This window comes from Lagopus leucura, unplaced genomic scaffold (genome assembly GCF_019238085.1).
Source record: "Lagopus leucura isolate 7727_CA_CO unplaced genomic scaffold, USGS_WTPT01 Super-Scaffold_100037, whole genome shotgun sequence".
Lineage (NCBI taxonomy): Eukaryota > Metazoa > Chordata > Aves > Galliformes > Phasianidae > Lagopus > Lagopus leucura.
In genome coordinates, this window is record NW_024962286.1 from 1674904 (window position 1) to 1699656 (window position 24753).

Sequence of the window (24753 nt, forward strand, 5' to 3'; positions counted from 1 at the left end):
AGTTTACGTTAGAGTTTGTGCTTTGTAAGGCTAACATCAGCGAGTTTGTATCTGATACTTCAAAATGCTCAAAGAGCTCAGGGTGCCAATCAATTTTATCCTGCATTCCTTTATAACAAAAGCAGCATGCTCTTCCCCTGTGGCCACTACAGGGAACACAACTGATACTACTTGTTAAAAACTCAGCAACTGGTCACCTCTGTAGCTTCACATGTACTGGCATGCAATTGTGTGTAATGATTGAAAAGCTCTGAAGTTGAATACCTAGACTGGAATGGTTTTCTCCTCCAGTGTTTCCAGGGGTGCAGGTGACCTCTCCTTCCTTTTGGAAAGCCACAGAGCTGTTATGAAAATTTCAACCCTAAAACCCTCTGCAGATCACTTGTTGCCTAAGAGGAAAACAAATATATATTCAGGGAATAAATTCTGGTGTGAATAAACATGATTCACGTAACTTCCGGCTTACAATGTGTAGCATTGATTAGTCTGATACATTTCATGCAACAGACTGCCTACTGCGCAAAATGTTCATTTTTACAAGAAGCCTGTTTTATACTGCAGCTTGCCTTTTTTAAAAGCCCCGTGTTGTAGCATGTTCACACAGGAAAGAGCTCCCTGGCTGCTGATTAGCCTATTTCACTTGAGAACAAATACCACTTTTGTTCCTGTTTTATTTTTAATGGAAAATCAACTATTCAGTTATTGCAAAACTGCCTGTTTTGCTAAGCTGGAATTTAAAACAAATGTATTTTCAAGCCTTGGTGACTTATTGCCAAGCTGGCTAAGTGAGAAGCTAAGCTGTGCATTGCAGGCAGGAGGCAGGAAGGCTACTGTTAAGAATCCTACTTGGGTTTGCATGTTGTGCTACATATCAGGGATGAAAGGAGGATAAGTATTAACCTTATTTCCCTACTAAGCACAGATTTTAAAAGTGAACTCATTAAAGCCTACTGAAGCAGCTTAGTATCTTGGTAATGATGGTAATAAATAAATAAACTGAACAGATTGCCAATGGCCATATTTGGCCTACGTGCAGCACATATCAGAACCATACTTTGTAGTTGTGTCTTGCTGGTATCTTTATGCAACCCTAGAGAAACTCTTGTGCTTTTCATCACAGAGTGCACCGAGAGGCCTTTATAAAAGCCTGCTATCAGCAAACAGCAGATGCTACTGAGAGAAACACATTAAAAAAAAAAAAAGAGTTGGCACCAATCATTTTGAAATCTGCTATATCTAAATGATTATGATTATTTTTCTAACAACATTTGTTTGTACACCCGGGAGTAGTCCTGTCTCCTGCTGCAGGTTGTGTGAGGTCGTCCACTCCTCTGCTCCTTGTCCTCTATCAAAGACAGTGAAAACCTAAAGATTTGAGATCTTTTCCTGCCTTATAGGCAGTTACCTGGTGCAGTGGCTCTGCTGACAGGATGAGGTTTGCACTGGGGAGGGTTTTCCTTTTAGAGCTCTCTTCTTTAGACAGTAACAATTGTCTTCAAACACGTGAAAGATGAAGAGGGCCTGAGGGAAGGAATATGCTTTTGTGCAGCATGGTCCTCTAGTGCAGCTGGGTTTCTCCACTTGTTATTTAATGTGGTGTGATGAAGACTGATGGATTTCCTGGTCTTTCCTATGTTTAAGGGTACTATGATGCACGAGTGAGGGTGTTGATCTGCCATGTCAGCTGGCTGCTGAGAATCCCCTTGGAGGAGCTGGAAGCCATGGAGGAATCTCTGCTTGAAAGCCTGAAGGAACAAACAGAGGAAGAGTCAGAGTAAGAATACTTGGCTTGGCTAAGGGATGAAGAAGCACTGCTGGTGGTTGAAAGTTTAGCATCAGTTATTCTGCCTAAGTCCAGGCTCTGCTCATTCTCCCTGTGGCTTTTAACTCAGTCATTTACGGCTTGATGAGAGTTGCAGGGCCCTCAAAGCACTTCAGCTGCACTGAGAGCCAACAGTGCTCAGCATCTGTAAAGTCAGAGCTGCAACCCAACCTTGCAAGCTGGCAAATGCACACACCAAACTCCTTCATCTCCTTGTTCCTATTTTGTCTCCTAGACTGTAGATAATATTTAAGTGCACCAGAAAGATCTGTATCTCTTGGCCTAACACTCTTCAGATAGAAACAAATAGATTTACAGAGGAATTGTTCCCTCTGGAGAAACCATGACTCTGAAAGGCAAACAGGCCAGATGCTTGCTGACCCGGCAGTGTTTTGATTATTTCCCTTACTCTGCTTTACAGAAGGGGATGGGTCAATGTGAATATATCAAGGCTAAAGCCAGGCTGTTTCTTACAGGCCAAACTCACACCTCTGCAGTAATGCCTCCTGCAGAATGAAGTTCCTGTAAAATTTCAGGATTAAATCCTCAGTTGTTGATTTTCTACAGATTTGCCCACTCTGCCTAAAGAGTCAGCTAACTCCTGAAGGCAGACCTTTGAGGGCAACCACTGGCATCTTTATGTATCTATGGACTGTTAATCACCTGACTTCTCTGCTGTTAATGTAAGATGAAGCCTCTTAACTGCAAGTTGTTATATTCAGAACTGCCAAACAGTTGGCGTCTCTGCGAAACACAGTCCTTTGCTTATGAGCCTGGAACTGTGTGTAGGTTTAGCAGTGTGTGAGGCAGTAAACCTGTCCATAGGAGACTTTCAAGGAACTGTTTAATATTTTGGTGCCAGTTCAGCACAAAATGTTACAAGGTTAGCCTGAGGCCCAAAACCTACTTTAATCAATGTCTCTGACGCAGAACATGTTCAGACATTTTGCTGGGGTGCAGCAGGTGACAGGTACCTTTCAATTATGGCTATTTAAATGAAGTGTAACTTCATAGCGCACTGTAAAAAGGGAAAGTCAAAATAATCTCAAGGATCATATGCTGCTAAAGGGAGCACCATCTGTAATGCAGGAGCAAGGGTTGGTTCTGATGGGCACTGTTTTGCTGTGGCTTATGAAAATAAACTCAGTCTTGAGCCTGTGACATGGAACAGGACACATAAAGAGTGGAGCCTGGCTTACACAGATGGTGCCTTGATACATAATTCTCTTCCCTCTGAACTGTGGCTGCTGAAGTGGGCTGTAGTGCAGCCCCAAAAGATGTCTGGTAGCGGCAGGAGTGACTGCAGAAGTGTGCTGCCTACGGGTTGTGATGGTACACATTACACATTACCAGGAACTGGTGCGACTAAAGCCATTGATTTCACTCTTGTTCTTTCCTTAGAGGCCCAAATTGCAGCCATGGAAATAACTGTTAGACAGAAGAAGAAAATCTCCACAATAAGAGCAGTTCACAGCTGCAGAGTCAATACATTGGTTACTACAGCACTAAAACTAGCACAGAGCTGAGGCTTGTGGGGAATTCATGACTCTTTGTTTTAGAGTCAGAACTCAACTGGGAAATGAAGCAGAATGTGATCTCGCTGCTGCTTTGACCTCACAGATTTCTGGGGGCAGGGAACACAGTCTTAGGATCTGCTTTGGATCTTTCCAGCTCTGCCCATCCACTGCAAGAATAAGAACAACCAAGTGGATTTTTGGCAACTTCTGCTTATGCATTATTTACTGATACTTGTAATGGGAAGTTTTGCTCTTGCCTTTGCTCCTGTGGACACGTCCTGTGGCCCAGCGTGTGCCAAATTAAATGTTCAGTGTGGTTATCTATAAAACAGTGCTCCAAACATTTAAATCCACATTACTTGTGCCAAGCATGTTCTGATTTGCAGGTGTAAACTTCTCTTTTGTAGGCAACTCTATGAGAAACTGGAAAATATGACATCAGTTGTTTGCTAACATGTATTCATGCTACTTTTCATCACTGGAAAATGATCTGTAACACCACCTATAACATTTCTCCAAATGTGATCAGCAGCAAATCCAAGATCGCTGAGAAGAGGCAGTTAGTTGCCATAGTGGAAAAGGGCAGTCAGGTAACCAAGGGGCAGCTGTGATGTAGAAGCTGTAAGGAAAGCAACCATCACCAGCAATTCTAGCAGTTACATACAGAGAGCAATGACCCAAACTCCAGTTTGACCATGGAGTCATGGAAGGTGAGCTTCTGTGGTGCTAAAGATGTTGCCATGCAGGCTGCAGCTCTCCAGGCAGCTACATTTGGAACTGGGGAATGTGCAAACAGAGGTAATGTGCAGTGGTTTTCTTGGAGGATCACTGTGGAGATGAAATCCCTGTGCCATGCAAGTCAGTGGGAGTTCTGCCATTGACTTCAACGAAGCAGGGATTTCATTTTCCTCCTGCTGTGCTGTACAATGCTGTGTATTGTTTGGGACTCATCTAAAATTGTCTTTATCAAAATTACAGAGCGCTTCGAGGGTTCCAGGAAGGATTAGGCAATTATATGGGTAATGAAAATCCACTATTAGGTTGGGATTAAGAGGGAAAATATCCAAGTTTGGAAGTAAGATAAATTCTCATGTTTCAAGGCCCAGATTAACCACTGAACAGGCAGGTCAGAAGGAAACTGTGAACAACTTCACTATCCTGTTTCTCTCACTTTCCTCTGAAATGGAAAGTACTTGTGAGAGGTAAACCAAAGACAGTAGAGATAAACCAAAATTGGTGCCTAAAAAGTGACATTTTTTCTTTTTCAGTTGATTTGCCTGTTTTGGGTAAGCTTGTTAAAGTACAGCTTAAATGTACAGAGACAAATGAACTTGCAACTGTGTTTAATACTATTATGTTATTATATTGTGAGGTATAATTAGAGAACAGCTAAATATAAAGTCTGCTATTGGAAAATAGTTTGATTCCAGCTCACTGTTAGCTAGCACAAATTACCCTTATTCTCTGCTTCTGCTTCTACTTAGTTTTCTTGTGGTTTTAACCCCATTTAACTTTATTTCTTGTTCCTAAAATATTTTTTTTATTTTTTTAATGTCTTCTGATGTGCTTGTGGGGGAATTCAGGACCAAATTCTGATTTTTGTAATAGTAACATAATTCAGTTTGTTTATGAGCAGTGGAAGGAGATGTGGCCTTTGGTTTTCAGGTCTGATACAGCAGCTCACAGGTCTGGTGGCCAGTGGTCACTGCTAAGGATCATTCATCTTAATGAATACCATTCACCTTAATGAGTACCATCAAGTAGCATTTGGCATGGCTGGATGAGGTCACTGGGTCAAAATCAGTTCCTGAGTTGAATTGCACTTTCTCTGTAATCAGGTCTTTAAAACAAGTCTGGTGTATAATAGAAGGGAGTAAAAGTCACGGTGCGTTTTAGGTGGTTTTCTTGATGCTCTGTTGCTGAAACCAGAACAGAAAGCAGCATAGAACTGCACCATTAGAAACAGTTATAATTACACAGCTGACTACAGCAGACATCGTTTACATGTGCAGGGTTGCTTTCACTTAGGAATATCTGATCTGTTCCAAAGATTTACACAATGCTGTGTAGCATTTACATGACACAGCCATGATTTAACCTGATGTCCTCACATCCAACCCTGCGCTGATATGCTCACAGCCTCAGGGAACTGATCTGCCCTAAAAACTGAGATGAAAATTGACAGCTGTGGCAGTTATCTTCCTGTCTGATGGTATCACAGACGCTGCTCAAAGTCCTGTCTGCACTCAGGGTTTACTTTTAATGAACATCAAACAGTTCCCCTCGCACCATCACACAGCTATGGACTTCTAATGACAGAGGAATGGGAAACCAACCTTAATGATTCTATGGAAACTGCCTTGTGTCTGCTCTGCAGCTCACCCTGGTGATGTTTGATCTGAGCTAACCCATCTCAGCATCTTTTCTGTTTGTCTCCAAGGTTAAGACTCCTTCTCCCCCATGTGCTACAGAGGATGCAGCATGGATGGGGCTTGGTGTGGTGAATATTAGTGTAAGAATGGTTTGCTTCAGGAGGAGCACAGCTCCTGCTGGAACTAGACAGAGTACTGCAAGCTGTAGGGTGCAACGATCAGAAAGGTTAACATCTTTATTGTAGTAATTTGTGTGGGATCAGACCAAATGTCAATTCTGCATCCCTGAATACTTAGAAATTGAACTGTGTCAGAGAGGACCTGGAGGGTGCAGTATCAGCCTTCCCTATGTGGTATCAGTAGATGGTTCTTTTTGTCAGTTCTTTCTCTTTCCCTGAAGGCTGAGGTCCTGAGCTGTGTGCCCATCAGCTTTCACTGTTTGCCTTCTGCTTGGATTCCTCCCTGCAACCTGACTTCAGAGCATCTCACAACAAATAACTAGTAATAATGGGCCAAATTAGCCTGGCAGTTGTTCTGCAGCCTGGAGGTGAGAGTCTCCCATGCAGTCTGCCAGTACATCACAAATGTAGAGCCAATTCTTTTCCATTAGACACGCAGAATTAACTGCATAATGCAGAAATAGCTTTCATCTTATAAAAACTGCAGTAGATTTTCTGTAAGCCACATAGGCAGTATAAAGCTACTGAAATGTTTCTGACTTTGCTTCTTTTTTTTTTTTTAACAAGCTTCACCCCTGTTAGGAAGCGTTTTCAAAGTAAGTAACATCTGTTGGCTTTTCCAAGCAATTAAATTGTTCCAGTTTAAATCTGTGGCTTATGTCCGTGCTCATAAATCTGAATGTGTTGTCACGGTCCACACCTGCATGGTACTTTTTACTGTTCCCAGTAGGGAAATTACACTGAGGAGGATATAAGCAGATTGTGGTGCAGCGTTGTTATCTGCCAGGCTTTGCCATCAGCTTTTATGCTTTTAATCCCCCTGCAGAACTGCAGAAGTCTCAAGAAAAAAGAAGGAAAGAAGAAGGAAGCTGAAGAGATACCTGCTGATCGGCTTGGCAACCGTTGGGGGTGGAACAGTGATCGGTGAGGCTGCCTTGGGCTGTCAAAAGCTTGGTCCTGAAGTGCGAGGGGGAGAAAGTGGGGTTCTGGCTTGCACATTCAGCAGCAGAAGCCAGGCTGTGATTTCAAAGTGTTCACTGTGTTGTTTTTTTTCTTTCTTTTTGCCAGGCTAAAGGTAGTATGTCACTTCAGGTTCTGCTGTGCAAAAGTAGAACTGAAAGAATTAGTTGTGAAAGTGAAAGTCCGTTGGGTTTGTTGGAGCATTGCATGGAGCAGTGCATGCTGGAAAGTCAGTTTAAAGATACTGGAGAGAGACTGAAGAATTTGGATGATGTTTGCCTGGGCCACAATCTATCACATATTCTTCCTCGACTTAAGTTATTCTTTATTTTTACTGAAGTCAGTTAAAGAATGCGTGCAGAGATTCAGGGCCTGGGGATGGTCTTAAGAGCCCCTTTACCAGGGATGCAAAACAGGTCACTTTTTCAATAGCATTAGCAGTACTCACCCAGCACAGGGAAATGATTGTTTTTTGCACTTGGTAAAGAGACTGTTGAACTCACTTGCTCCTTCTCAGGCTTGACAGGAGGTCTTGCTGCCCCCCTGGTTGCTGCTGGGGCTGCTACTATCATTGGAAGTGCAGGAGCAGCTGCTCTTGGTTCAACTGCAGGAATTGCTGTCATGGCATCCCTTTTTGGAGCTGCTGGAGCTGGCCTTACTGGTAAGAGAGTGACTGCACATTTCACAAGCACTGAGGCACAGGATCGTGTTCCAAAATGCAGAGCATGACCGAGCCCTGCAGAGCAAGGAAAGTGATTGGAAGTATGATCTCACAACTTTGAGATGGCTTTTATTTCAAAACATGCTTGATGACTAACTAGGAAAATAGTGTTTGATACGTGGCTGAGTAAAAGAGATGAAAGCTTCCTGCTTTGGATTAGAAAGGTGCAGCAACAGAGAGCAGTAGCTGTTACACCTGATGCAGGATTTTCTGCAAAGCAGCCTTTTGCTGAGATACCCACAGATCATGAGAGCTCAGAGGGATCATGTTGGCTCCATACCAAGTAATACATAGATCTGCAGAGGGTCTTGGAAAGAGAAAACCTTAGTCATGAGCCAAGTCATCTCTTATGAATTTCTGTTGTCTGTTCTTGTGCGATTTCTGAGATCTGTGTTTCTGCCTTGTGTGTAGGATACAAGATGAAGAAACGTGTGGGAGCCATAGAAGAGTTTGAATTCCTCCCACTTACTGAAGGAAGGCAGCTTCACATCACCATAGCAATTACTGGATGGCTGTGTGCTGGCAAATATGGTAAGAACAAGATGAGAAAATGGAGAGGAGCCTGGCAGTGTTTGTGCTGTAGTAGCATCGTGCCTTCCACACACTTACATAGGCTGTTGAATAAAACAGATCAGCTGTTAACATAAGACTTTGTAACCCAATCTGCAGTGCCAATCAAAACAGAGGAAAGAGAAGGTGCAGTAAATTGGTTGTACTTGTGGTAGGATTGGTGGTAGTGAGAGAGCGAGACCGTTTCTGTCAGTAAATCCTGTCTGGTTTTCCTAGGAAGAACCTGGTTGGGGTGAATGATTTCCAGCACTAGAACAATATGTCTCACCTACCTCTGAGACCTTATGTTTATCCTCCAGCAATTAACAGAAAACAGTGTTGTTTTCTTTCTCTCCATCTGCCAGCTAATGAGGTTTATTGGCAAGAAAGTTGTGTGAAGCAAATCCCATTAAGCACAGAACTCAGGAAGTGAACTTAAAGGCAGCAGCCTTGAAAAGTTTGTATTGTTTTAGTTTCTAGTGTAGCTTGTCATATAAAATATGTCAACTGTCTGCTGAGTTCAGCAACCTGGCTCAGCAGCTGCCAATTTGTTCAGAGCCATCATAATTAACACTGGATATCATTAATGTGGAAGGCTTTCTCTGTCCTGTTGCTTGTTAGATTGGAGCTAGCTGTCAGAGTAAGGTTGTTTTCACTTTGCAGTACTTTGGCTTTACTCATTGCTTAGCAGGGCTCCAAATCTCTGGTGTTGGAGGGCTTCCAGGCACTGTTACAAACACAAGTGCATCCCTTCAGGAACCTTTTGGTGTCTGTTTGCCCTTAAAAGGGAGCTACATATGACACACATTCTTCTTCCATAACAAGCAATCTGTTATAATGTCTAAAAAAGCAAAACTAAAACTGTCACCCATTCTCTTCCTTATAGTTGTGCCTATTTGCACACTTGCACGACTTGTTAACACAGAGGGAGTGAGGACAGGATTATTACAGAACACGTTGTGACTTTTGATCTCCCACTGTCTGCCTGTCTGTACATCCAGAAATACAGCAGGATATTGTGGTGAGATCTGGCATAGGACTTACACATGCCACTTTGGTCAGCAGCTGCCTCAACTTGCCCTGCTTTGTTCACAGAACGAACAAAGTCAACGGGTTTTAATTAATTAAGATGAACAGAGTATGGCTTAAAAATTGCTCTTGCAGCCAAAAATTAGACATTGCGCTGTGTATATTATTCATTCTTTCTTAAGCATTCAGGCCCTGCTTTTGATTAGCCTCTGAAGGGGAAAAATTAAACTAAAGTGGTTAAGTTAGACGGCAGAATAAAAATAATTGCAGTCTAGATCTGCAAATACAGATTCCTCATTTTCCAACAGAGCCACTAATGCAATCCTTGCCTGCCTAACTAAAGTGTTTGGAAGATGCTCTGTGGTAGATTTTGAAAAGATTTTACATATTTTCCATGCCTCTGGACTCAGTCCATGCAGCCATTCAGCACTTGGTCTTTCTCTGAGGCACTCCTTTGGTCTGTATGAGAAGTTGGAGCTGCAGGGTTTGGCCTGATGTCTGAGGATAGGAGGAATGTCCTCAGGACCGACGTAGTTGACATCAATGTCCATCTGTCTTGGCAGGCTGAGCTACCTGAGTGGGTTGTGAAGTCTCAGCCTGCATGCAGTATCTCAGTCTGCACTGAAGACTTTGCCAGAGCAGCTAAAGCTGTGGGATTATTCACAAAGCCAAAATTTATTGTAAAATAGTAGAACTATGGAGTCTAAATCTAACAGTATTTTTAAATGCAATTCCTGATTATCACAGAATGTTCCAGTGCCCTCCAGGTTCTTTTCTGGCTCTTTTTTTGGAGCTGTCTTGCCAGGAGTCAGCCACTGTTGTGCTTTCAGTGAACACGAATTCAATGCCTGCAACTTTTCTCAGGAAGCTTCACAGCACCATGGAGCAGCATGCTGCATTCGAGTGAGCAATACTGTCTGGCCTGGGAATCCAAGTACTTGATGGAGCTTGGCAGTGCCTTGGATACCCTGGTGAATGGTTTTGTTAACATGATGGCTCAGGAAGCCCTAAAATTCACTGTTTTGTCAGGTAAGAACCCATATTGTACTGGATCTGTGTTTGTACAGTTTCACTGTTGGTGTTTATTTAAAGGAGCTTTCCTGATCAGAGAGGAAGGCATATTGGCATCACCCTGCAAAAGTGGCCTGAGAACCTTCTGTACCACACCTGTAATTCAGAATTGCTTTCCTGGATTGCTCTGCTCTGAGTCATGGACTTGTTCTTTTAAAATTACAGCTGGAAACACCTTCCTTCACGTGTGCGTTTATTTCTCTGTATTATTACACTGTGTTTTAGTGCTCTACACAAACCTTTCAAACACGCAGGTTGTATTCATGTATGGTGTCTGTTTGCCTCCATATCGGAACATCAGATTCTTTCTTATCTTTAGTCTAGCAAAACATTTCTCAGACCAGCTCTTGAGAAAGAAGCACTGAAAATGACAAAAGGCCATAGGTTTAGCTTTTAACTTCAGTGAACCATCTTGTTTTGCTGTTTCCTAAGAGCAATCCAGATTTGTGACTGTGCTGCACTGTTTGTTTTCTGTGTTGCAGGTATTGTTACGGCCTTGACTTGGCCAACTTCACTCTTGACTGTTGCCAATGTCATTGACAACCCCTGGGGAGTGTGTCTGCATCGGTCTGCTGAAGTAGGCAAGCACCTGGCACATATACTGCTCAGTCGACAGCAGGTATTGAAATTATCCAGAAAGGATGTCAGGAAAGGATCTGGCCCATGGGGGGAAAATTATAGATATCTTTCCCGAGGGAAGAAAATGAATAATAGCATGAAAAATGAAGAAAAAAAAAAAGATGCACGAAGGTGAGCAGCATGTATCTGGAATTAATTGAGTTAATTGAGGAAAATTACCAAGTCCCAAGTTAATCAAAGAACTCCTGCTAGGATTCATTCCATTTGACCCAAAGCTTCCCTAAATGAAAGAGTGATCCAGGTCATAAATGACAAGTGGATTGAACATGCCTTAAGCAGGCAGGCCAACTCACTGAGTGAAAATCTGAGCACAGAAGGAAAGGTAGGTGGGAAGGAGGAGAGAATACAGAGTGCTCAAAGTACTGTGAATTAAGGGGCACAAAACAGTGTAAGAGAATACCCTGCAGCATTACATGCAGCATGAGCCCTGTTTTTGCCTAAATGATACCAGAACACATATAAAACAGTTGAATTGAAGAATCCAGCTTCTCTCTACTTTTATTGATCCTAAACTGTAACTGCACCAGCTTTCATCAGGCTTCAGTCTGGAATAATTATGACCATGCCTTTGCAGTATTCTTGCAGAGTTAAGGAGGAAAATCCAGTGCTGAAAGGCAGCTAACAGAATCCTTTGAAACAGAAAGAAAGAGAGAAGAGCTGGATTTTTCTTCTTTTTGACGTGTCTTCTCTTGGGAGGAATTGGGAAGAGATCTCAGTAGCTTGCAGTTTCCTTCATTTTTATCACGCACACAGGCAAGGATTGCACATGCTGACCCATCATGATAAATGCACTTGTGCTTCCCTGCATTGCTGCAGCTGCAGAGCACTGGTGTGGAAGTGGCCATGAGCACAGATCTGTACAGATGTTGCTATTCAGGTGATTCCAACAAGTACTTTGTAAGTGCAAAGGCACAGTTACTAGTAAATTCCATGCTCATGTTGGAAACCTTTGAAACAAAAGGCAGGATATGAGCTAAAGGGAAAATGAAAAAAGCAGAGGGCATTCACAAATGGAAGAAGAGGGAAGAGAGAGCAGCGTGGTATCAAAGACTTGTAAGAAAAAAACATGTCCAAATGGGATGCAAGCTTGAACTAGAGATGAAATACAACAGCCAAAACAAGGAAGTGAAATGGACTGGTACCTGAAAGAAGGGATGGACATCATTAAGGCTCCCTGAGGTGGTTTATGAAAGTCATTTCTGCCTCCCCAAAGCCTGCTGTTGTTTGCTGGGCTACTCTGGCACAGGGGGAGGCAGTGTTCTGCTGGCCACTTGTTTCTCACAGGCATGCTAGTCCAGAATCTGTTATGGAGGGGCCCTGTGAGAGCTGTGGCCACATCATGAATGTAGAAACAAACTCCATTTCTCATAAAAATACAATCCCAGGAAAGGCAATAAACTTTATTTCATACAAGCCCTTGTTGTGCTGGGGCATTTGTTACTGCCCTTCAAGTGTTAACTGTTGTGGGAACACATACTCCAGTGTGCTGCAGAGCCTACACGAGTTAGCATGATGTCTGGGGAGTCCATCACACACCTGCTCCCTGGTTCATACAAAGACCATTGCTGCTGAGATTAAGCTCTCTTTGATCTTTAGGAAAATCTCATTAGACTGTTCAAAATAAAAGCTTTCCACACGTCATTTTTATAACAGCCACGCAGTGCTGCTGTGCTGCCATTCAGTCTCAAATCTAAAAGTGTCCAGTATTGTTGATTTACTGCTGCTTTTTCTGTTTATTGAAACATTTCCAGAAAAATGTTTGCTCCACGTATTAGGCTCTCTGTTGGAAATTTCAGAACAGTCTGTTTGATTTCTGTTTGAGTAACATCTTATCACTGGATTCTTTCAATGGATTTTCTAGCTATCAAAAATCCAAAATAACAGATGCTCCGGATATTGAACTGTGCAAAACTTCGGGGACAATCTCTTTGAAATTGACAGAATCTTAACATGCTTAAAAGACCAAGCACCAGCATGAGTGCTCTCTGTAGGGTCTTGGGAAGCCTGTGGCTGGTGTCTCTTTCAAGGTCTAGTGGAACTTTTATGGCTTTTTCTCCTTTCTTTCGTTGTTAGGGCAAGCGACCTGTCACACTGATTGGCTTCAGCCTGGGTGCCAGAGTCATCTACTTCTGCCTGCAGGAGATGGCTCAAGAGAAAGGTAAGCTTTACCTGGTCCCCTTCCTCTTCGTTTTCCTTACTGCTGATCAATTTTCCTTCCAATGAAATGTTCTTCTGCAAGAGAGTTTGAGGTTTTTTAGAATCAGAAACCTAAAAAAATGGTTTTGAAATGCGTTTGAGGCCAAATTGTCCTGTCAGTTCCACCAGTTCAATGGATTAAATCCACAGTCTTCATTAGAGGTGCTCCAGTGTGGCTGACAGCGTGGTTTGGTCACCAGTCTGTAAATAACAGCCCTGACATGTTGTGACATTGGAGCACTAGATCAATCTGTGAGCTGCCCAGAGCCACTGAGATCCTGGCAGAGGACGCCTTGCCTTTATTGGCAGCTCTCTGTAGCTATTGTATCTAATTCCTTGAGTCCTCCCTTCCATTTAAGTCATTGAAATGCCACTGTCATCTGCTATTTTCATGATAATTTTTCCCTGAAGTCAAGTATAAAACCATCTGTCAATTTATTACCCGTTGTGTTTCTGTTTATTAATAGAATCTATTTTTAATTTGAGAAAAAGAATAAAATCATTATGATCAGTTGATGTGAAATGCATCTTGGAGTCGAGTCAGTGCGAGTGTGTGTGTGCAGCCTGCCTTCCCATACGTAGCTCATGTGGTTCATTAACTGTGCAGCTCACAGAAAGTCTCTCATAAATAAGGAGCTCTGTGAAGTAAAATGTTCAATAAAGTCCAGGAAGGTGGGGTTGGTGTCGGGTGAGGACAAAGGAGGTCAACATGTTTTCTTTTGACAGCTGTATACCAGAACTTCACTTCTGGGTTAAGGCAGAAGTTCTCAAATAGAGAATTCTGTTCTCAGGATAAATCTAATCAAGTCCAGAATGATCCTAATGGAGTTACACTGAAGCCAGAATCCAGATCCTAGTCCTGCTCTAGATCAACTCTTTTTGTGTCTCAAGGATGTTAAGGGCTGAAGTATTTTCAGGCTTTTATTTAGAGGTCTGCTGTCTCTCACTGGAATAACAGGGGACCTTAGCTAAGTAATACATGAAAGGGAATCGTATGGGGTCTTTAAAGCTGGCTGCTATTCTAAAGAAATCTAAGCATCGTAATTATGGATCATAGCAGCTCCCCACAATACACTAATTTTTCAGTTCCTTAATTGAATTATGAAAGCTGAGCTGTTTGTGAGATGAAAAGCAGCATGTTTGGTGCAGATTGCCAAGGCGTTCTTCACATGCACATTCCAGAGCAAGCCACGGGAGGAATGAAGCTGAGACCTGGGACATCTGAGACTGATTTTGGTTTGGACTTGGTTGTCTCACACAAAAGAAATGGAAAGCCTTTTGCATCCAGATGGCAGTGGCATTTATGAGGACAAATAGCTAATTGTGGATTATTCAGGGAAAGACCGTGGCAGAAATTCAAAGTCTGTTAAAAGAAAACACTCTTCTGCCATTCAGGTAAATAATGTGTGGGATCCTTCCTTGCAAATGGCTTTGGAAGCCAGAGCTTAGTTTCCAGAAAATGACACTGTAGTCAGAGGGCAGCAATGCCCCATCAGAGACCTGTTATGGCACTGGGAGCCCATCGCTCTGATGTGTTCGTGGTGATTCCTGAGTTCCATCACTCTTCTTTTCCAGTGAGGACTCACCTGATGTTTCCTCTTTGCTCAGTGATTTGTACTAAAGGCACAGGAGAGCCTGAAAACTGGTTACAGCCTCCTGCTTAGCCTGGATCATCCACACCTTTACTGGGCAAATAATCTTATCAGTCAGCAATCTTCTCCCATCAGTAACGTTTTTGTATTTTTATTTTCCTGCTTTATACAGACTTTGTTTTTCTCCATCAGTATAAAAGATTTGCAAACTGTGAAATACGTTTCATTTATCTCGAGCACCAGCAACCACAGAGGTCACTGATCTGTTCTCAGATTTCTGTCAGCACTGAAAGAAAATGGGTGTTTTCCAGCCAAACCTGGACGTTTTTTTCTTCTAAGCACAAAATAAGCTGTGCAAAGGACTGGAGGAAAAAAAAAAAAAAGCTTCCAACACCTTGCCCAAATGTCCAAGATCCTGATGAACTGTTTGTTTATTCAGTTGGCTCACATTGTGGCCGTGGAATTTAGTACCTCGGTTGGAGCAACCTCCCTGAACAGGCACTGGGTTTCCTTTTCATTGCCCATGACTGTGGAAACACAGGACTTTATTGCTCACAGATTACACTAACAAAATTGAATTGCTCTTTGCTGTTCTCTTGATGGGTGCAAAATTTTCTTTGCAATAAGAAATAATACCAAGAGAGCTCTTTTGGACTGTTGTCAGGTGCTGGGATTTACGCTGTGTCGAGAAGGATGCAGGCACTGCAGGGAGCTCCAAGTTTTTAGTGCTATTAGGGAAAAGAAACCAGTTGATTTCTATTTGAAGGCATCAGCCTTTAAGCCAGGCATCACCTCTCCATCACAGCTTGTAGTGGTGCACTCTTACCTTCACTTCCCAGAAATTTTCAGCGTATTATTTTACAAACTGCAGACACCAGCTCAAAAATAGTTCAGCTCATGTCTTGTGGGCGCTGGTCTCAGCTGGAGAGCATTGATTCAGCACTGCCCATGAGGCTCCTGAGACTGCAGGGCTGAATTTCACTTAACTACTACATCAGGTGCTTGATGTCTGCTTACAAAGAAGAGTTAGAAATGTATATTAATATATTGTTTAAGAGCGTCTTTGCCTGTTTTCAAGCCTGTATCTGCACGGAAGAATGGTGTCTAGACTGAGGCTGTCTCTTCTTGTCTTCAGATGGCAGGAGTGGCAAAGCACATTAATATTTAAATTTTAATTTAGGACTGTTGCAGAGCTGCCCAATATTTTTCATTTTGTCATTTCAATTGAAATTTCCCAGCTGCAGCTGTCACATAAGAGAGGAAGATTTATGTAGGTCACTCCAAAAGTAATGCCTGCTGTTTATTTCCATGGAAAACACAACTGCAAAGAGCACAGTAACACTATTTGGTAGAGCAAATTTATCACCACCATTAGCTGTGCATTTTCTCCAGCACCACATCACCCATAATTTTGTGATTCAGGTTCAGCTCCTTCCGCTTCGTTTTGATTCACTGGGTGCTGGCAAACCTGTGTATGATGTTCTTTCTCTTCCCATGTGAGCATTCATGGGATCCACCTGGTGCAAACTTTGCAACATTCCAACATTGCCACCATTGTTTCCAATGCATTAAAAGACATATTCAGCTCCATACACAGCTCCATATCAGATGCCACTCTGTCAGGCTGCCCCTCTGCTGCCATCTGTTGCACGGTAACAAAATGTAATGGGAGATTAGTAGAAGGTTTAATCTCTACTTCCATATCCTCAACATTTGCCTCTGATGTTGTGGGCCAGCATGTTGTGGGCCAGCAGGAGGCATTACTTTTGGAGCAGCCCTCGCACTGCATGTCAACACGCCTATTCAGCAAATGCTGCCCTGTGCACTGGGGCACCTCTCAAGAAAATCAAACCAGTTTGATGGTTGGCAAATGCTGTCTGATCTGTCTTCTAAACCTGAGCTGTTCTGCTTTCACCTTAACAGACTCCCAAGGGATCATTGAAGATGTGGTGCTGCTGGGAGCTCCAGTGGAGGGAGAGGCCAAGAACTGGAAGGCGATCACAAAAGTGGTGTCGGGCAGGATCATAAATGGTTACTGCAGGTCTGTGTGCACACAGTGCCCTGCTTCACTGCTGTGGTGTCACTTTGAAATGGTTCTGCACATCTGTCCCTTATAAATGTTCTGTGAGCGCGTGTTTGTTCAGCTGGTGAGGCCACGGATTGAGCAGTGCCTGAGTCTCTTCTCTGCAGAGGTCTCTCCTTCAAATTATTTGGAGATGGCAGTCTTCAGGAGACAGTTCAAGGCTGCTCTGTCCCCAGTTATTGCCTGTTTGTGGTGCACACTCACAGTGGGAGGCAGAGGTTCTCGATACACAGGTCCTGTTCTTGCTATATCTAGACTGTTTCTGGTCAAGGTAGTCCATGTGAACAAAACATTTCACTTGCAGAGGGGATCCAACTGGGATGGCTGTCACAGATTTACTAAGGATGTGAAAGAATAGGAAGGTTACCTTGAAACTGAAAGCCGGCCTTTAAAACTGTGCAGATAAGTGCTGTGCAGAGGTGTGAGAGCTGCTGGGTGAGAAGAGGGAGAGTCAGAGGCCAGAAGCAACTGAAGTCGTGTTGCAAAAGCTATTAAGAATTCAAGTGACAGTACCAAATCTAATGACTCTGTTTTGGGAGATAATTGTGACAAGAGCACCATTTACCACACAATTAGAAGAGGGAAATTAAAATGAAGGAAGGAAGCAGGGAAGAGCATGGGAAAATAAACTGAGAAATAACTGGGCAAGAAGATTAGCAAAGAACATGTAACTGAGTAAAGACAGCTCTGGAGCCACAAGCCCTCAGATCAAGGACAGCTGAAATGCTGTTGGTCCTTTCCAGATGCACATGTGTATGTATTACATGTGTATAAGATGAGAAATTAATGTGTTACTGCACATCTAACATAGTATATTACTTTACAAAGAACTAAATAAAAGGATTTAAGAGCATTCAAGATTATAGCCCTCGGCGGGGCGCCCGGCCCCCAAAAAAAAAAAAAAAAATCATTAATCCCATCTGTCAGGCTGAAAAATGTTGCTTTTGTCTTTTTTGGATCACAGGACTTTTTATGGATGCTGGATGTGCACACCAGTTAAAATATTTCTTCATGTGACACAGGGAAAAAGCAATTGCTGCCTCCTGTCAATTAGTGACTGGGGACTTGGGAATGCTTCTGTATTCCTCCAAGAAGCCATAAATTACAGCAGTTGTTGCACAGAGCTGCATTTGCCCTGGCAAATGTTGGTCCTCCATGTGTTAAACAAGTATCTGTTTCAGTGCTAAAAGCTCAGCGTTCCATTTGCTGTAATGAAAAGGAAATCATTTTGTTACAGTTTCAAAGCCTGTCTATGCTGTTGGAGCACGTTGTATGTTCTTATCTTCGTGTAGGCAGTAATTTGGTTAGTCTACCCATCTACTGAGTGTTGAAGGAAAAAAGGTGTAGAAATTGTAGCATGCTGCCCACAAATAGGAAGAAGCAGGTGAGGAGGATATCAGGAAATACTCAGCTGCATCAGTTCTCTGCTTTGCTCTCAGCTGCTGAATTTGAATATTACTCTGTTGGCACAAGGGGCAGCTAGGGGAGGTTCCCTAGGTATGAGAGAAGGACTGTACAAACATTTCTTGATAAAGCCCCACCTGAATCTCATCACTCTGGCTCTTGCTCATACAAATTTTGTCCTTGTTCTGTCACTTCAGGAGTAGCTATATTTAGTTCACATGAATTACACTGAATAATACTTCTGCAAGATCAGATTTGGACACAATTTATTGAGCTTCAGGCTGCTGCAGCTCATCTCTTTCAGCTTTGAAGTCTGAAAGGAGGCAGGGAGTGAAAGCCAGCTGTCAGGGCTGTCCCCCTTGATTTCACAGCAAGGTTACAAATTCCTAGTGGAAAACCTTAACCAAATTAGTTAAGACTCATTGAGCATGTCAAAAAAAGCCAGCCATGGGGTGACTGATAAAAAAGTGACTGTAATGCAGTGTGGATGTGCTGCAAAGATTTTGCAGAGCTCTGCGTAGACTTGACTCCTGACTTTTAGCTCACAGCATTTTGCAGTGAAAGGAGCAGCCTCATCTGCTGCCCTCCCAGTCTGCACTCCCCTCACATCCAGCTTAAACCTGCTCCACAGGCTGTAGTGGTGTTCAGGCACCTGGGTTCTGCACAGAACAAGCAGTGTATTTCCAAAGGATGCATCACCTCCTCTCTTCATCCTGTAGCCTACCCTGATACTGCCACAGTGACTTACAGCAACGCTTGACAGTGGAAACAGACCCTTCCTAGTACTGTCACTGAAACTACATATTTATACAGCACCTATAAATCAGGAGCATGCTGAGGAGCTTCACAGCCCATGTCTGCGTCAGCAGCATTGGTATCGTTGGCCTCATCACATTTACAGCTCTCTGGAGCCTGCAGAACTTCAACCTATTAGTGCACTAAAAAGAATAAATGTGAACGTTTTGCAGTCTCCAAGCAAACACAAGAAAGGGTCAGATTTTTAAACTCACTGAGTGTGATGAGACTGCATCCCCAAATCAGGATTTAACTAAGACTCACACTCTTACCTCCCAAGAGTCTGTCCTGATTTTGGCAACTGCTCTGATTCCTGTGTCTGACAAAGCTGCAGTGGGCATTGCTCCAGACTAGACTGTGCTTCCCAGCCCTTCTGTTCTCCCTGTGCTCTGTGTAGTCACATGTTGTGCAAGTTTAGCGACAGGAGTTATTCACACTCTTCTTTTGCTCTGCTCCTAGGGGAGACTGGCTGCTGGGATTTGTATACAGAACCTCTTCTGTCCAGCTGAATGTTGCTGGCCTCCAGCCAGTCAAGCTGGACGACAGGAGGATGGTAAACATGGACCTTTCATCTGTAGTAAGTACTACTTCTAGTCTCACTTTTCCCATCTGCCCTCACGGTCATTGATCAGGAGGAAGCGTGATGCTGGGAAGGTAGGTCAGCAGCTGGGGAACGTGCAGCTACACATGGCAGCAGAGCAGGTACAGCCTGCAGCCTTATCTGGATGGCTCCTCCAGCACAGTGCCAGTTCACACGGGGATGATTGCTTGCCCTTGTACCTTGGTCCTGGGCCACAGTGACCCTGGTGCAAGAGGCAGCTTGCACTGACAGCTCTGTGGTAGCAGTTTGCTGGTTTGCTAGGCTGCGAGGCTGCTGTGTTTTGGGGTACGTGTTTTCAGGAGGCAGGAGGTGTTGCTTCACCTGTTTCACCTGTGTGCATGGTAGACACTCAGCTTCCTCAGAGCTGTCATTACTGATTAGCAGTATTCAACTCGATTATCGTATGCAAACTAATGATCTCAGTGCCTCATCGTTACTCATGAGCGAACTCTTACAGAGCAGATCATGCAGAACTTGGCTTCTGTGTTCGTAATCACTGGGATCTTGGGCGTGCAATCTTGTTTTCCATATCTTAATGATTCAGCTCATCTTTTACTCTGCAGACTGGACTGGAGGAGCACAAAGCTCAGGGCACATCTGTCATCATTCTTCCTGCTGTGACCCCTCCTGCCTGTTCCCACAAGCTGGTAGCACTGTCAGTGTTGCTCTGGAGCCAAAGGCACTTTTAAATTCTTTCAATTTTTTGAGAACCAGCCTGCTGATCCTAAAAATACCCAACTGTTACCAGCTCGTTTCATTCATTATAACTGAGCTATGAGCCCTTGCCAGAAAACACAGAGCTTAATGCCATACAGATAAAATAAGAACTTCACAGACCAAAATGTGGGCCTCCTAGAAGGAAGTGGTATGGTAGAACCTTTTAACATTGGTCCAGCACTGTAGCTGTTCTGGAATCTTTGCACTTTCCTGGGTTGCCTTGGTTAGCATTTGCACACACTCCCACATTCATTTTTTTCACTATCCCTGGGATTGTCATCAGTCACTTGCGAGCATCTAAATGGCTGAAGAAGCCAAGCAGTGATGACACTGGGGTGATATTTCCTGTTAACTTAGTCCAGGTTGCTCTCCTCTCTTCAGAGCCCCTCCTTCTGTTGACCTTTTGCTTTCTGACCCTCAAACCCCCTGGAGTCCTGCAGACCTGACCCTGCCCTCTGCCTCTCCATTCTTCCCCAAAGGAACCATTTACCATTCAGCTAAATGAATCATGGCTGCAGAGCTGCTATCTGCTGATCTTCTGCTGTTGTGCATCTGTGTCTGCGCTGCCTGATGCCAGCAGACAATCCCAGCACTGTTCTCATTTCAGAAAGAGCTGACACTTTCACTTCTTTAATCTTACTGCAAAGCACTGGGGGAAAAAAAAGAGCAATTCCCACAGCGAGGAAAACGTGTGTTAAGTAAGTGTCATTCTCTTGATCCATTTTCCAGAGCATGGAGCTTTATGAAAAGAAACAGAGTGTGTTCTGATGAACATTTTAAAAGTAAAAAGGGAGAGCAAGAAGGGGAAGGAAATATTCAGAAGCTCTGTGTAAAAAGTGACAAGTAAGCAAAGATGGATCTTGCTGCAAATGTAGTGCAGTTGCATAAGAGAAATATAGAGAGATGTTTTCTATAAATTGCAGAATACAAGAAATCTGCTTTACTAAACAAAAAAAATCTGTCTTTCTGGTAGAGGAAACAAAACGTAAGAACAGCTACAGTAGTTCAGACTAATATCCATCAAGTTCAGTATCCTGCCTAACAGAACATCCTCCTGATTTTCCTACAGAAATAGAGAAGATGGCACTGCACACCCATGGCAATGCATATTCTTATGTATACATGTAAATCAGGTATCTGCCTTGCAGAGAGCTTGTCATTTGGTGCACATTTCAGAGAAATGGAGTGTAATGGCTCAAGCAAAGGAGGACTAAGAGGCCTCTTTCAGCTTCCCAGTAAAGGTTTTTTCTTTTTTTCTTTTTTTTTCAAACCTAATTCCATAAAATATTTGGAGTTTCCTATCATTTAGATGTCTTATGCAGAAAGATTTATAACCCACAACACACATCTGACTTGAAAAAGGTCCTGAAGTGATGCAGAGACTCCGCTGTCTGTAGATAGTGCTGCCTGAGAAGTGTTCCATGGTGAGTGCCTTCTGCTGTGGGGTAATTCATTGGAGCCTATTGCTTTTCTGCTTCCCCTTATGAGTTTTTCTCTTTGAGCTTTGGCTCTCAAAACATTAAGAATAAATAGAATGACTTGAGAAATGGGCACATTCACAGCCCACAGAGATGGGGCTGCTGAAGAGGAGACAGCTTGATGCGGCGTTTCCAGTCAGGGTGCTTGGCTGTATGTGGAAGAATTTGGCTTGCTGGGATTGCAGAGATCTTGGATGCATCCTGAGATCACCAGAAAAATACAGTTCATTCTCAGCTTCAGTGGAAATTAAGCATCTGAAAAACAGGAGTGCTTTTCAATTAAGCTCTCACTGCTTTTGAGGAACAATAATGATGATCGTTAATTGCCTGCTTTTCAGCACAATGAGCAGGCACTGGGATGAGCTTATCCGTCATGCCTTCATTTCTATTTCTGCCCTCAACCCTCACAGACCATCCTGGGGCTCTGCAAAGGACCTGGAAAGACCTGCAAAGAGTGGCTGCGCAGCCACCCAGCTGCCGAGGGACCTTCAGCAAGGACAGCTGCAGCATTGGAGTCCTTCAGGTCCCACTGAAACGCAACCAGGGATAGGGAGGGATGAGCAGTGATAGAGAAATAAAGCTTGGGTGATGCAGGGTGCTGAGTGTGAAAGTATTGCAGACAGCTTCAGTATTGTGTCATCTCACAGTCCGTCCAGGATGAGCAATAGTCTGGGCCCAAAGGGGTTGGTTCTCTTTGCATCACAATCTTCCAATGAGTGGTTGGACCAGGAGACCTCGCTTTGAGCACAAGTTCACCTGTGAGGCATTTCTGGCACGTCTCTCTTGATTAGTTTGTGTTGGGGTTTTCTTTTTCTGGCTGTCAGTAAAAAAAAAAAAAAGAAGGAAGAAGGAAGAATGTTCTCCCACTCAACAAATGCAGTTATAAAAGCTTTCCTAATGGTTACAATGGGACTGATTTGTTCAGTGGATTTATTTGACAGCACCTGTTAGGGATACCAAGGAAGTGATTGAGCTGTAATGGATTGATTGCTGTTTGTTCAAGTGGGATATTGTAGATTACATTTTGCACTAACATTTGAATACTGCAGCACTGCTCAGAGTCAGAAGCAGAAGCTCACAAGTCAGGAATGGCTGCTTCTGTTCCTCTGGGCAGTTCTACTGCAGCAGAAAGCAGGGATGAACTCTCAAGCTTGGGGCAATAGGAATGCATGGCTGGAAGTCTGCTAGAGAGCACGTTGGCAGCTAAATTCTCCTTTTTGTGCTTTTCATTGACATGGTGTCTGAACGGCAGCTGCTCAAATCATGCTGGAGCTGATAAATTCCCATAAAGGGAATGACAGAAACGCCACCTGAGATTAAACCCCTCCTTGCTCAAGCACACAGCTGGATGGAGCTGTGGTTTGTACAGCTCACAGACACAAGTGCTTTTTTTTATCTCTAGAGCAGTTGCTGTAACAGGATGTAGCAGCAAAACGTGCTCACAGCCATGTTCTCCTGCAGCATCTCTGCATGACAGAAGGCAAAACAGCAGAGCTCGTTTTTAGAATAGTCCGTGTCTCACCTTGGCACTCCTTTGCTTCTTCCCTCTGAGCCACCTCAAAAGCTTTCTACCCGTTCTTTGCTGTGGGAACTGAGCGCTGGGGAAGCTGTCTTTCAGTAACTGAAAAGCAGGAATAACTGATCTCTTCCAAAAGCGCTCTCAGAGAGGAGCTTAGTGTTCCTGTTAGAAGAGAATGCAAACAGACTCCAAACAGTCTGACCTTCAGCCAGCCAGGTACAGAAAGACCAGAAGCAGATGACAAGTGTGAATCTTGTGAAATCCAATTGATTTGGCACTTCTGTGGTTCAGGCGTTTTCCCCAAAATACTTTAAACTGTTGTTTGTTAATTTCTAGTATTCCCAAGACTTGAAGCAAAGAACTAATTGTGGTTACAAAATGGGGATTAATTAAGAACACGGGGAGTTGGAAATGCAAAAGGTTGCCTGTTCTCGTTAATACCCTTATTCCACTTGTTTCAAATGAGCAGTGCCACCTCCCATGGTAACAGGAATGAAGAGGATCACAAGAGCAGCAGTGAGGTGCAGAACTTGGCTTCAGACAGTGGCTCCTGGAGAGCGTTCTCTCAAATCTGCACACAGGAAGGCAGACAAATCCAGTCCTCTTCACGGTGTCACAGGGAACTGATCTCCCCTGAAATAACTCCTTAGTGTCTCCTCTTTAGTCTCACAAGGTTTTCTTCTCAATCTATTCAGCATCCCAAATATGTGTTTCTTTTCTTCTCATCCCTTTGTCAGCTGGCAGAAGGGAAGTGCTGTTGGTGGTGGTGCTGGAACAGTTCTTTGGTGGCCAAGTTTGATGATGATTTCTTCCCAGAAGGATGTGCAAGTCTTTGTGAAGACAAGTCTAGTGGTTTGCTAGGCTGTAAGGGGTCTGTCCCTCTATTATTTGGGCTGCACTGGGATATAAAAGCTCACAGAGATGATTTCTTCCTCTTCATGTGTCCCTGCAACCCTGAAGTGGTCAGGCCTTAGTTTTGAGGGGTGTCTCTTGCTGTTGAACACATTTGGGAGCTCTGACAATTGAATCATATATTAAATACATGTTAAAGACGTTTTATCTTTAGAATTCAAGGAGTGGGCACTGATAGTGTTAATATATTGAATCAGAGGAAGGAACTGAAAGGCTTTCTCCAAAAAACTGCAAACTGAGCCATTAATAACTTTTAGTTTGTTTTCCCTTGGTGGCAGATGAAAACTCAAAGGGCGCTGCTCCTCCTTGCTCCATCACAGACGTACTGCTTAATCTTGATGTACCCCTTGGAAGGCAGGGGATATTTAGCTGCTCCTAAAAGGCAAAGAGAACCATTTTGAAGTACCCTATAAAAATTTGTTCTCATAAAGGCAGACAGTGCAGACTCTGTTCTTGACAGGTTTATAGCAAACAGGTTTGTAGCTGTAGGTTTTGCAAGCAGCCATCCCAATCACACAGCCGTTACACAAGGAAAACTGCCAGTGAAAGCAGTGGAAGTTTTTCCTACGTTGTATTAATAATGTTTGATTCTGGAAG

The 24753-nt window shown here is 43.3% G+C and overlaps 1 protein-coding gene across 3 annotated transcripts in view; it reads left to right on the plus strand.

Moving 5' to 3' along the window:
- TMCO4 (transmembrane and coiled-coil domains 4) overlaps positions 1–24753 on the plus strand; it is a 37847-nt gene that overhangs the window by 7433 nt on the left and 5661 nt on the right. For all 3 annotated transcript variants that reach the window (XM_042882957.1, XM_042882958.1, XM_042882956.1), the window contains 9 exons: positions 1642–1774; positions 6717–6814; positions 7368–7511; positions 7983–8102; positions 10014–10178; positions 10703–10839; positions 12933–13017; positions 16571–16688; positions 19389–19506. In XM_042882957.1, coding sequence (XP_042738891.1) covers positions 1642–1774; positions 6717–6814; positions 7368–7511; positions 7983–8102; positions 10014–10178; positions 10703–10839; positions 12933–13017; positions 16571–16688; positions 19389–19506 — 1118 coding nt within the window. The remainder of the gene's footprint in view (positions 1–1641; positions 1775–6716; positions 6815–7367; positions 7512–7982; positions 8103–10013; positions 10179–10702; positions 10840–12932; positions 13018–16570; positions 16689–19388; positions 19507–24753) is intronic.